The 14,794-nt window shown below is 37.0% G+C and overlaps 1 protein-coding gene across 1 annotated transcript in view; it reads left to right on the forward strand.

The window, feature by feature from the left end:
• Positions 1-12,162: 12,162 nt before the first annotated feature.
• slc25a26 (solute carrier family 25 member 26) overlaps positions 12,163-14,794 on the forward strand; it is a 64,645-nt gene continuing 62,013 nt past the window's right edge. The window contains exon 1 of the mRNA XM_088916122.1: positions 12,163-12,331. Within this exon, the coding sequence (XP_088772248.1) occupies positions 12,299-12,331 (33 nt within the window). The 5' untranslated portion in view covers positions 12,163-12,298. The remainder of the gene's footprint in view (positions 12,332-14,794) is intronic.

Here is a 14,794-nt window from a genome sequence, read left to right on the forward strand (position 1 = left end):
AAGATTTTGAAAGAAAAAGCAAGAGATGAAGAACTGCGACATGCCACAGATTAATCACCAACCTTCACAGGATGGCTAGAAAGTGTTGCTTTACCTTAACGAAGCAGCCCTGTCACCCTGCTCATCTTCTAGGTCAACTTTAAGCTCCTGACTTGCTAACTTCATAATGTTCACTCCCCTCTGTCAACAGAATAGACACAAAACTAATGTGAAGACATTATCTGCGAAGACAAGCATTTTTTCCCCACTTTCAATTGAGTTGCCTTGACTAAATCTGTTTTTTTTTATTATTTATCCTGGAACTTGAAAATGTTCAGACTTCTTAAAAATGTGCTCCGCATTCTGATGAGCTAGATCAAAAACAAAACTTAACAATAGGGGAGGAAGTCCATGAGATTTAGTTGATAGAGAAGTAGGGACATCAAGGTCTTGACCTTTAATATTTAATAAACAAAATTTGATTATTTGAGCGCTACATATTTCACTAGGGGGTGCCAATTATTAGTTTGCAGATCCCTTGGGCTAGCTGTGATCTAGTTTTATCCCAATATGATAACCTCAGTTCAATACAGCATTTATACCAATTCGACTTTCACACAAGACTGAGACCCTGAAACAGGATCTCAGGAGATGGAAGGCATGCAAAGGTGATTACGGATCATTCATCCTGAATGCAGGGCTTAAAGTCAATCCTCAGTAAGCACCTTTAAAACAATGTTATGTGTACACAGGGGGCTGAGTGGTCCCCATTTTGATAGGCATCGGGGCTGTTGTGCAACAGACCAGAACATTTCATAAAAATGATAAGGCAAAGAGTAGCTGCTTGGGATTTGGAAATTGAAAATGGATTGATGGGAGTAGAGAAATGATCACACACACATACACACAAAACAACTTCAATTTTTATTTGATGTCTCCTGTGACAGTTATGCCTCACAGTGGACTAGTAACTGGTTACTGATGACATTTTGTCCAGCTTCAAAGTCAACAAAGCTGTGTCATTCCGTGTAATTGAGGGTTAATTACACAGATTAAATTACTACAAACTTACTATACAGATTAAAACAAATGTATAATGCACACAAATTGCTATTAAATTAGATGTTTTAGATTCTTTACATGCTGTATTTAACCTACCATGTGGTTTCTGAAAGTCTATGATTTTGGAAAGGTGAATTTTACATAGTTCCTACACAACAATGTAGATGTTTTCTGTCATGTAGATCCTGAACAGTACACTGCAATTCTTCTATTTGTATTTTTATCTTTAACATAAAATTTAATTTTTCAACAATATCTAGTTCATTGCAAATAAACTTAAACACTGAAAAAGTGCTACAAGCAAGCATTGGAGCAAGGTTTAATGGTATAACATGCAATAAATGTAATATAAACTTCATATCAGTACTTTAAAATCTCTCTTCATGTTATTAAATCTGAGCTGAATGCTAAAAATGTAATCAATGTAAAACAAAATAAAAATATACAGGAATACAGTGTGTTACAGAACAAAAAATCATTATTTTCTTCTACTGCAATTTTTTTGTACACTGGTTAACAAAACAATTTTGTGCACTGCCATTTCCATGAGCAGAGATTATGAGCAGGCTGAAGGTAGACCACCAATTGACCTCTGTGGCACAAACAATTAGACTGTATGTCCATGAAACAGACATGTGTGCTCCTCACTGTTCAGGATTAATTGCTATTACAGGTGGTGACTTGTACAAATATGCTTTAAAACTCTGTTGGCAGTTAATGACCCAAACAGTGAAACATAAAAAAAGGAAAAATTGGGTCAATGTCAGTTTTTTAAATATTTTTTTTCCAGACATGCCATTAATATTTTAAATTCAAAATACATCACATGATGATGTTTATAGTACTGATTCAATGAATATATTGTGAACAATGACTCCCTTTAGACTAGGGATAATCTCTAATAAATCTGTGAGACTCGGGAACTGTAAAAAGTCAGAGTACCCTGTTCCCCACATATTGTGAACAGGATCCAAAAATTAAAGCAATTATTTTAGAACATTGTTGTCTAGACTAAACTGATTAAAATATAATTAATAAGATAATGAAAAAGTTCTAACCTTCATATATATTGTGTCATTCAAAAGATGAATGTCGTAGTACTACAGAATACTACAGAATCTGTTGCTAGCAATCAATAATAATGCTACATTAGCAGCTGCACTTGGTCTTTTCACTGGTTATGTTATTACAATGAATTGTGTCTGAAGTTTCTGCTTAATCCTCAATTCTTTGCCCTTCATATCTCAAAGACAGCCTGCAGGCTAGAATTGGCCTTTGCTGACTCTCTTCTGACAGTGAATAAGTTTTCCTTTCTGTGGTTTACTTTTATCTCAGGGATCACACTAAGAGTGGGTCAAGATCAATGCCACTATTCACAAATCTACAGAGACTCCAAGTGATTTTGATAGACCTTACATTTGGTAAATTTCCTTTGCAGCCCAATTTCCTTACAACAATGTCAGAACTAAACAGTATTGTTTATTTTCTCTCAGTCTTTCTATGTATTTTACTTACAGTTTTAAATGCCAATATGCACTTATATGTTTTAAATGTAGTAGTCCTTTCTTATATTGAAATTACAATGTTTTCTTCATTATTAGTGAGAAACAGTGCTGTATAATACAAAAAACAACATAAATCGTACATTAACTTTATTATTTTTACATGCATAAGCTCAAAAAGTTACCAAGAAAAATTAATTTAGCTGAAATGTAATTTCCATAGTGAATTCTAGAATCGGAAAACTGCACCTGTAAAATACTCATGTTTAACAGAAGAATGTCTTTGAATTTAATTAACTTGCATTAATTACATGTTTCTCTATTATTTTTAAACACCTTTGCTATTTGTAAAGAATTTTAATCTTTAAAATATTTGTGTATAGTTAAAATATATTTTACAAAACAAAGCTGCCCCTGTTATGTTGGAAGCAGGTGTCTTTACTCTTGAATACTTCATTTCACTGACACTTCACAGTCAATCCACCAGGTGGCTACAAACATCCAGTAACAGAAATCGCTGAGGATTTTTAATGACTGCGAGAAATATACATTTAAAACCTGGAACTGCGGTTATGGTGAATTTTACCTTCACTTATTCGACGCAATGCTATACAGAACATTTAACAAAACAAACACTTTTTGTCCAAAAGTCGGTCACAGAAACAATAATAGTTTTTATCTCATATTTAATCTAACTGCTGAAAAATTCAGTAGAAAACTAAAGGATATGATACGCTACATGGATTTGTTTGAAAAACGTACATTTGAATGATTTTTAAGAATGAACATAAATTGAGCATAGCAAGGAGAGAAAACAAAAACTGTGATGTGAAACAATAAATTCAAATAATTTAAAAAGTGCCTTTTCACAAATGCCTTTAAAGAGGAGAGAACGTTGAAGAATTATGAAGAAACATTGCACATATCTTTCCTCTTTGTTTCCACTGAAGGAAAATGATCATATTGAGTGCGCAAATGATGGTGCATTGTGGATCTGAGACAGAAGGAACATATTTTAAAATGTATTTTATGATGTATAAACAACAACAGCTAACCAAAGAACAAGATATGACATTATGATAGATTACCTTCTTACCTCATTGATTAGTACTGGGGGACAAAAACATCACTGAAACAAACTGACAAAAATCAATCCTGCCCATAAGATTAAATCAATTCAGCCCAAATTGGCTGACCTGTGGACAGCACTATTATTAGGGAAGGAACAAGAAACGTAATTAGTATTATAATGACTTTCAAAGACGGACAAAATGACCTTGTTTGAATCTTAAAACTTAAAATGTCAATTTAAAAAATGTTCTAATGTCATATTGCAGGAAGCGCTTTTGACAATATTATGAACACTTGTTTTGCAGGTTGGTCAAATATTTCTCTGTCATACGCACCAAGGAACATTTATATATGTAGTTTAAAAAAAACGGGTCTTTTTTTCCCCACAGATATTAAAAATAATTTTCAAAACGATCCTGGCATATTATTAACCTGGATTGATAGGTAAAGGTCTTCTAACCTTTACGTGAACGTACACACATGAATTTTTAAAATGGCAGTTCAGCAAACAACCTAGCAAGCAGGTTACAGTAAATACCTATCTAGAATACAGTGAATAGTGCCATTCGTGTGCAGATACTCTCAGTATGCAAAACAAGGAGCTACAACAGCAAGAACAGAATAAAAAAAAGTATAAAAGTTAAATATAAGCAAAATACAATTGTATCTCCAAGGGTACAATAATACCCTTGGAGGTACAGTTTCTTGATGGATTAAACTGTATTCCCTAGAATGTCTAAGGGCTTCAGTCTGCTATTACGGTACTTCAAGGAATAAACAAACTTAATTTTTGCTCTCTGTACATTATGGAACGGGAAAGGAGAGACAAAAGCCAATCTCTTTCTTCCCACAGCTGGTTCCACTGGACCAAAGGGATCCCTCTGAGCAACACATCAAGAAGATGAATGTTGGGCACATGGAGCCAGACAAGGCCTGCTCATTTAAGACATCGTTGTGGCTCAGATGAATACGGGGTGCTGCCCCCCCTAATGGAGAACTGCTGCTCATTTGACAGGAGGCGATAAATAAAAGAACCACAATGCCACAGAGCGTGTTTGGAAGTGGCATACCAGCTACAGTGAAAAATGGCAGATAAGACTGCACAAGCCTCCCCACAATAGGATCCCAGGGAAGAACAGTACTTTACAGGTTAAATAAAACAGAATGAGTGTGTCTAGGAATCAGCAGCACAATGGGACATTATACAGCAGTGATTCTCAACCAGAATTCAGCCATGGGCTACACTGGACATTTAAAAGAACTAAAACTGCCTATAAATGGATGGCAAAGAATAATAATATTGGTAGGGCATCATCTAACTGGGCTGTTCAGCACCATGAACACAGAGTACTATACAATGTCATTATGTTATTCTAATATTACTGCAAACACCCACTGTCAAACACCCAATGTACTGATTTATCAAAATAGGTTGCATATACAGTATAGTGGCACAGTGGTGAGCTTTGCTGTCTCACAGTATTGGGGCCCTGTGTTTAGTTCCAAACCTGAGGGGGTTCTATCTGCATGGAGTTTGTAAACACAGACAGGCATACAATCTCATGGGGGCTGGTTTTGTTCAAAAGTCAATTATCCTGCCAGTACGTCTTTGGAGTTTGCGAGAAAACCAGAGCACCTGGAAGAAACTCACATGAACACGGAGAGAACATAGGAACTCCACACAGTTAGCACCCTAGGAATTAAACACAAGACAATTAAACATGATGAGGCAGCAATGCTAATCACTACACCACTTTCTTCCCACAGCAAGAAATCCTTGAGAAAGCAAATTATCTAGAATGTAAATAAACTGTGCACACTTTCTTATTAAGTGACAGGTATATAACTCAAAATATTACCAATTGTAAGTCTTTCTGTCTGAGACAGGCTGGAGCTGAGGCCTACAATTACCTAGTGTGCCACAGCTGAGAAGTAATCAGTGGCCTCGTTTTTTGTTCCATTTCTAACGTGGAAGAGAGGTGGCCTGAGCCAGCAGCTTTAAACAGGTGATAGACAGACTCAAGGATCCGGTGAATGCATGTTTAAATGACATTACAAGGAAACTCGTTCCCCACAGTGGTAGGGTGATAAACTGCAAAGATTAAATCTCAGCCCACACAAAGTAAAGGGTTAAGACAGTTTTGTTAAAAACTGCAGCTACAACTCTTGACAGGACATCAAACGCCTTCAGCTTTTTCCATATTTACATAGCTGCCTAGCTGTCAAGGAAGCCAATAACTTCAAACAGTCACTGAAACAAAGGGCAGTTCATGGCGTGAAAACATTGGAAGATTGCTTCATGTATAAAGTACACAGTGCATCAGTTGTTCTGACTTAATGTCTGTGGGTTACAGGACTGAAAGAACAAGAAACGTGCATTGCTGAAATTTTAAAATAGGCACAACATATTAGCAGTTTATACCTACATAGAAGGCAATGTTTTATATAGGAAAAAATACAATGGCACCACTACAATCAAGGATCTTTCCATCCTTATGATTGTTAAGACACTTCTCACATTAATAACACAATGCAATGACTTTTCTCTCTTTAAACTGAGTAAAAAAATAAAAGGGGCCTGTAATGTGAATTCCATTCATTCAGAATTTGGGGAAAAAATGATTAAGAAAGTTTGCAGAGTATGATACACTTTAATCTAAGACTAAGAAAACCTTCTGGACATTTTAGTGTCATTTATTACTGAAAAGGCATGGATACTCCAAAATATTTTTAAAAAACATGTAACAACGCATCTGAATAAATAGCTTATATTGGCTGTAAAAAACATAAGGTTATTTCTAAATCAAGACAATACGAACAGGCGCTGTTCATTCCAAGTGTCTTTTAAAATTAAAGTCAAGGAGACATGTGGATAGGTTTCGCTACATCTTATGTCAGGTGGAGATGATTGTTCATTGCTTTTCCTGCACTGAGAAGCACGCACAAGTAATAACGTCTCCTCATCTCAGATTTTTCACACAGCCAAAAGCAGAGCCTTCGTTGTAGCATCTATATTTCCCAAGAGGTCTTCAACTCGGCCACAGAAGCAGGCCTGAGGTTTCTTCCTGTTTCAGATGTGAAATTTAACATTGTGTTTTTGTCTCCTTTGACAAATTGAAACCAAGTGTTAAAGGTGTAAAGATAAAAAAATGTTTTCAAAATCTGAAGGTCATTTTCTAACTGTTTCAGGAACACTAAGGTATTTAGCTCAGTTTCTAGTTTTTATGGAATAATACCATATTTTCTTTTATCACGGTAAATTTTCATTGTGTTTCTGTAGATTTAAAGTAGTTTCTCCATATTCATTGTATACACTGTAGATTCCCAAGCTTGATTCCTATTTACTGTTGGTATTTTGTTGTTATTTCACTTCATTACTACAAAAGTACAGACACCAGAATATGCTTTTATGAGAGCTGGGTGCAGAATCCCACAACCCTCTTCACAAGTTCATAATGATTCCTGTTGTTGTACTAAGTTTACACTGTCAAGCAAAAATAATCAGTTTAATTCTATGAAAAGCAGCAACAAAACCATATTTATTTTGTATGCTTCTGTTTCTGTTTTTACATTCTGTGTAACACTAATGATATATTTTAATTCATTCCCTTTCTTCCTTATTCATTTAACAAAAACATTGTGAACATTAAATAACAGTCAATTTACAAAGACTCCTGCCATAAACACCAGAGATGTCAGGCATCCATGTCAAGTTACAAGAAACAATTGGAATAAACTGTACTTTTTCATTTAGGGAATTATAACTAGTTTCTTGCAAGCCACCTTTAATGTAACTTTCTGTAAATGTAAAGCCATTTCTTGCAACTTACTATTCATTTTTCATATTTCCATTTGCATGGACTCTTTTTTATAACTTTTTTGCATATTCACATTCATTTCCTTATCAAATAAATTCTAACTGGTTTCATAATGACATCATGTTTCATCAAGGAGGACAAACCATTTTATAAATGATTCCGAAGAAAACAGAATTTGTTCACCAATGAAGTGCAGCACTTTAGATGTCTCTTGTACCTGGTACTGACCAGAACCACTGCTGCTTGGTTTATCTGATAACATTAAACTATGAAGTCCAATTCTAATTGTTTGGCTGAAAACACAATGCAGTGTATAGTTTTAATAATACTAGTCAAAACATTATAGCCCGCTGTACTTGTTATAGTATATCATGAATATACTGTATATATACTAATGGAAAAAAGAAATGCAACATTTTCTGGAATGAGAATACTATAGCTATAGCTTATGTACTTTCACAAAAAGTTGTCAATTTGTTTTAAGCCCTCTGACCAGCAATACAGCCTGTGCAGTGAGGCATTACAACTTGCCAATCACACAAAAGCTCGTAAGGTGCATTTTTACCCAAAGAGGTCCAGGTGAAACAATGCCTGATCAGGTCACCTTTAAAAGGGCCTTAATTCAAAGCTTAAGTCACTGCAGGAAAAAGGCCACACTTTCCTGTGCCTTCCATAATGCCTCAAATGTCACCAGAAGCAAGGGAGAGGGCCATTGGCATGCTGCAGGCAGGCATATCATGTGCCAGCGTTGCGCAACACTATGGAGTATGCTGCTACACTGTGTCCTGACTGCAGAGAAGGTTTCAGCAGACTGGCAGGATAGATGACTATGGACCAAGATCCAGTCACCCTCAAGTGACCACACCAGAGCAGGACCGACACATCAGAGTTTCATCTGGGAGATAGTTTCAGATCTGCCACCCATATTGCTGCTGAAACTACTGGTAGACACAATGCCCGCATCGGTGACAGGACGGTGAGGCTCCATGCTGCTGGCCTTAGAGCAAGGTGTCCTGTCAGAGACCTTCCGCTCACACCTCGTAGACGTCACACCGGACTGGCTTGGGACAGACTGAGATGGACCATCAGTATACAGTATATAGTGGATATGATTATCATTTGAAGCAATGAACATTGTGCCTGCGAGAAAAAACACACTTTCTCCTGACCATCAGGTGCTTTTCCTGTCTGCAGCTGATGTAAGGAGGATACTAGCCAAAGTTAGTCCATGTAAGGCTGCTGGAACCGATAATATACCTGGTCGCATGCTCAAGGAATATGCAGTACAGCTAGCCGACATCCTCACAGATATTTTTAATATCTCCTTGAGCCAGGCAGTCATCCCCGTATACTTCAAGTCCACCACTATTATACCAGTGCCAAAGAAGTCAGCCGTGTCCTTCCTTAATGACTATCTCCATGTGGAACTCACACCAATTATCATGAAGTGCTTTGAGAGACTAGTCATGAGCCACATCAAGTCCAGACTCCCTACCCCTTTGGACCCCCTTCAGTTTGCATACCGCCCCAACCGGTCTACTGATGATGCTGTATCTCTTGCCCTTCACCTGGCCCTGTCCCACCTGGATAAGAAAGACTCTTATGTAAGAATACTGTTTATTGACTTCAGTTCAGTATTTAATACAATAATCCCCCAGAAGCTAATAGAAAAATTGAGCTTGCTGAACTTTAACACCTCCCTTTGTAACTGGATTCTGGACTTTCTGACCGAGAGACCTCAGACAGTCCAGATCGGTAATAATATCTCCAGCACCATCACAATGAGCACTGGAACCCCCAGGGCTGTGTGCTCAGTCCACTTCTGTTCACATTGATGACTCATGACAGTACTGCCAAGTACAGTTCAAACTGCATCATCAAGTTTGCTGATGACACGACAGTGGTGGGCCTCATTAGCAACAATGATGAGTCACCATACAGAGAGGAGGTGAAGCAACTAGTGGGCTGGTGCACAAACAACACCTATCTCTTAACTTCAGGAGGGCCCACGCTGATCACTCCCAATGTACATCAATGGCTCCCCTGTGGAGACAGTTAGAAGTACTACGTTTCTTGGTGTACACATTACAGATGACCTCACTTTGTTCCTCAATACCACCTCCCTAGTCAAGAAAGCACAGCAGCATCTCCATTTCCTGTGGCGACTGAGGAAAACAAACCTTCCTCTGCCCATTCTTACCACTTTCTACAGAAAGTGTAGAGTGTCCATTGAGAGCACCTTGACCAGCTGTATGACTGTTTGGTTTGGGAATTGCAACACTTCAGACCGCAAGACCCTGCAACGAATTGTTGAAACAGCTGAAAAGATCATTGGAGCCTCCCTCCCTTCTATTTCTGTCATCACAAACCCTGCATACACAGGGTCTCCAGAATAGTAGATGACCCCTCCCATAATCTCTTTGCCCTCCTACCATATGGGAAAAGATATCACAGTGTACGAGCTAGCGCCACCAGACTCTGTAACAGCTTCTTCCTGCAGGCTGTCAGACTCAACACCCTGGAATCTACTTACACCCACTCCAAATCCAGATACAGGGTTTAACTCCCCCCAGTGTGTTGTGTATATTGTGTTATTTACCTTGTAATTTGCACTATCTGCACTTTGCACTATGTGTATCCTGTCTACAATGTCTACAGAATGTCAGTGTCCTTTCTGTCCTGTCTGTATTTGCACCGGGGACGAGGAGGAACGATATTTCGTTCTACTGTATACTTCTATATGGGTGGAATGGCAAATAAACATGAACTTGAAATTACTATGAATGAAAGTGAATGTTTTTAACAAAATAAAACCAATTCTGGTGAGAACTGAAGCTAAGAGGTCTGGTTTCACTTACAGTTGATACACAGATAACAAATAAATAAAGAGAAGTCTAAGTGTACTATTAATAATAAAATATTGCTGTAACTAGATTGGAAGCTTTAATGTTTTATTTTTTTTTGTGTTGTGTTGTTTTGGGTTTTGTGTTGCATACTTGCATAAAGACATGTTTGTGTTAATATAATTTTTTTTCCATTATTGTGAAATCAATGTACAAGCAGAATAGGCAGACATGATGGTTACCATTGCAGACTCACAGTTCGGAGTCTTAGATTCAATTCCAAACAGATCCATATGGATCTCCTCCTGCCTCCTTAAGACGTGCTGGCTAGGTTAACTGACGTCACTTAACTCTCCTTGTGTATCTTCCCGGAGGTGGACTGGTGTCTCATCCTAGACATAAACTCACCTTGCTGCCCTATGCTTTTAGAATAGGCTCTGAATTACTGTGACGCCTATTAGGAACAATTGCCTTTCGGGTAATGTGCAGATGCTACATTCAGAACAGTTGTCTCATTTAAATCTATATTTGTGTCACGTTGACAGCTTTCAGTTTGGCTTTTAAAACATTTAACAGGCAAGGACTGTTTACAAGAAAAATAGAAAAACAAGTCTGTAATTTACCAATGATAATACAAGGAATTTGTATAGGAATGATGCGTATATATACAAAACACATCATGTAACGTCAGAAAAGAACCCCGATTTTGGGTCACTCTAACTATTAACGATAGCATTGTGAAAACAAATAGGGGTTTGTTATAATAATAATAATAATAATAATAATAATAATTGATTATTATTATTATTATTATTATTATTATTATTATTATTATCACTACTACTACTACTACTACTACTACTACAACAAGTAGTCCAATCAGAACAGCACTAGCAGATTAGCTTAACACTCAGACGTTTTCATTTGATATAGAATACTGGACATAATTATGGAAACAAAAGACAAAGCAAGTACATAATGCAAATCATACATTACGGGGTAATAGCTTTCATGTTAAATTGTTACCTTACACGATATTTTTTTAGTTATCCTGACAATATTATTGGGCAGCCTAATGCCTAACTTCACAGCAGCAGCATTTCAGGTAGAACGAAAAACGCGAATAAGAAGCCAACTTCAGCCTCGTATCAAGCAGCCCATCAGAAAAGGTCAAACCGCCTAAATAAGTACAGAATAGCAGTTTCCAAACAGCTACAAACCCTTTAAGGCCATTTTGAGCTGCTGTGTATTTTATACCTGTTCATAAAGCCAAGTCACTTTCAAGACTGCCCCGATTCGCTGTGGATTTGTCACGGAAAGGAACTTTTAGTTTGTTTTCTCTTCCTCGATCACTTTCATTGTCCGGGTACAAGTAATCCTGTACTACACCCCGTATAAACTGGTCTCCAAAACAGCGTCAGCCGAAGAGAGTTTGATTTTCAGTCTCCAGACCCCTGCCAGCTGGAAAAAAAAAAAAGTTAGTCATGGCTTTTACATTTCCAGCTCACTTCTTTCTAAAAAACTTAAACAGTGTTTCAGCAAAAGAACCACGAGATTTTCATAACAGGATAGCACCGGACTTATTTCCTTTTCACAAAAAAACCCAACGAAATGGAACACTGTAGCCTTAAGGCCAGAGTTTGGAGAAAGGGAAATGTTTATTTTGTTTCAATAATAACCTTGACTACAATATTGTAGTCAACCAGATTCCAGTGTCCTTGTAGACATATTTCGTGGTACTACTCTCCCCTAAACAATACATGTAACAGTAATATAACATATGCCCTCGTTTCTGTATACGCATACCGCAAAATATTAAACGTATTTTTACATTCCCGGAGAAACACGTGGAGTTGTTGATTATACGCTAGTGTCCCGGATGTACTGCCTCTGAGGTCACGTCAACATGGCGGCGTCCTTAAGTCAATGCTTTTTTTTGACTGAATCTGGCGGATATTGAGTAAGATCTGTGAGAATGCAGGTGAAGGATAGTGCAGTGTGGATTGTGCTAGCTCCGTGAAAGATGGAAGGAAGAGAATTCTCTGCATCACTTGTGGTAAACGCAATAGAATTGTTTTTCTCAAACGCTAAGAATTAAAACGTGACCTGTGCGATGCTACAGGGTGTAATACGAGAAGAGGTTTCTGCAGATAAGTCTAATGACATGTTTGTGAATATAAAAGTGTTTAACCAAGGCTGTGCAACCAAGGCGTTTAGCAAGTTATCAAAAATAAAATGTTCTTTTTATTTGTAACTTTAAGCCCTTGGATGTGTCTGTGATACAAGTGAAATATTTTACTTGTTGATCAAAACCTAAAAGCAGATAAAAGTAAATGTCACCAACTGAAAAACATACTTTTTCGTTTCAGTCATTTAACGTCGATTTGCGGCTTCATTGTTTGAATCTGACGATGTTTGGACTGTTTTTAGCTATTAAAAAATTACACAATTATACTCTAATTTTCAGCTAATTACCTGGAAAAAGTGAGCAAAGATATAGTGTCTAGTCAGTTCAAGAATAAGAGACACTCAGGAATGGGGATTCATTTTCGTATGGGGAATGAACGTATTTTAACAAGAAACATTAAAAAAATCAACGAGGCAAAACTTTTAATTTTATGCTGAAAATCGAGATTTACACTACGCATCTTGGTTTTTAGAATAACTAAGATTTTGGATATTATTTTTGGCATACTTTTGGTACATTGATTGTTCTTGACTGATACACTGAGAGACTTTAAATGTTGCGTAAGTCCTCATTATTGAGGTTGATTAGGCACGGCTGATGAAGTGATTTAATAAGTTAATAAGTTTAATAAGTTGAATATCCAGCCCAGAAGAAATCAAGAAAAGAAAAACAGAGAAAGAAGTCTTTGACTAAGTTACTTCAGAAGGCCTTGCTGATAATGGAGTTATTTCTCTTGAACAATGAATCAGTGTTTTACAGTATGTAGGCTACCGTTATGGATATTACCAGTGGCAGTGGCAAAGTCAAGCAGAATGATGCCATAAATGATTCAATTATTGTTAATAACAGCCCAGTCAATAAGGAGGTCCAAGTGTGGTGGTAGATGTGTCTAGTTGTGGCTCCATTTGTCGTGCTTGTTGACAAGCTGACTTCATGGTGCAACACTAATCTTTGGACCACGTCTTCTTCACGTACTGCAGGCTTAGTCTGATGTGATGTGTGAAAACACCACACATTCTCATTCCACTCGTGTATCAGTGATGTTCTTGCAAGATGACAGTGTTATAATTATGTGAAGGAGACCTGACTCAACAGACTTGAGCTCCATTGACCATGTGGAGGGTGAAGATGTATGGTATCTAACTATGGTTTGGAGACCAGTGAACAGGAATGTGCTTGTCCTGGCTGAAGAAGAGCAGTGGGACAGAATCTCACAAGAAATGTTATGTGTTCAATAAAATGTCAGTGTAAATGCTATAAAAGATCACCATTTTCCTAATAATAACAGCCTGCAATGATTTGTAGTTACAAGTTATTAGTATATTGTGATGCTCATTTAAACTAAGTAAAGCAGGGAACTGGCTCCTTAATCGTCTTCTGAAAGATGAGTGTTCATGTTCAGCTTATTTCTTACATTGTGCAACAAAAAATGTGCTTCATACTCAATGTGGACTTTTTAAAATGTGCATTTTGACAGAATTTCAAAGTGTCTACTTTTCTTCAGTTTTGCATGTGCATTGTCAGATGCATCAGTTTATTAATTTGTTTGTTGACTAGTTTAATTAAAAACCTGTGACATTCCTGACTTCTCTGTAATACTGTCTTCAGCAGTAGATCTTTAAAAATTAAAGTGTCACCAAGATTTCCAAAATCAGTATTAATGGACAAGAAACCACAAGATGTAATGAGTTTCTCACTAGGATAAAAGTATTTTAAGTTCGATTTGTCTCCCTTCAGGGCAAGCATACTGATGCGCTGTAGGTAGAACTCAAGAATCAGTTAATGCAAAATAGATATATGGATTAAAAAGATCTGTAGCCATGTATATAGGGCCTTTTGTGTCTGCACACACAAACACAGTTTCTATGGTTCTAATTGTATAAAAAGGCTTTATTCAGTTTACATATTTTTTGCAATCGTGTGTAATCATGAGATTTTGTCATTGAGTTTTGATACTATTAGCTGTACATATTTAAATATTTTTTACTCTGAACGTTGTACCCTTAATATGCTTTTTACTCTTAACCATGCGCAGTGTTATGTTTTAATAAGATGTCTTTGTATTAAAAAATATATATTTTTTGCAAAACACTTGAAAGCAGCCTTTATGTAAGAAATGGAAGAAGTAAAGGTTTATTCCATGCTGAAAAGAGAAGAAAAGAAATGCAACGTTTTGGACACCCACTCACAGCCCAAAGAAGGCTCCACAGCTGAAACATTTCTTCTCTTTTCAGCATGGCATAAACCTTTACTTGTTCCTTTGAAGCCTACGCATGCTGATGCAGCTCCCTACTTGAACTACTTCATGTAAGAAATGCAGAATAATGTTCT

The sequence above is a fragment of the Atractosteus spatula genome, chromosome 5, assembly GCF_055471065.1.
Source record: "Atractosteus spatula isolate fAtrSpa1 chromosome 5, fAtrSpa1.hap1, whole genome shotgun sequence".
Classification (NCBI taxonomy): domain Eukaryota; kingdom Metazoa; phylum Chordata; class Actinopteri; order Semionotiformes; family Lepisosteidae; genus Atractosteus; species Atractosteus spatula.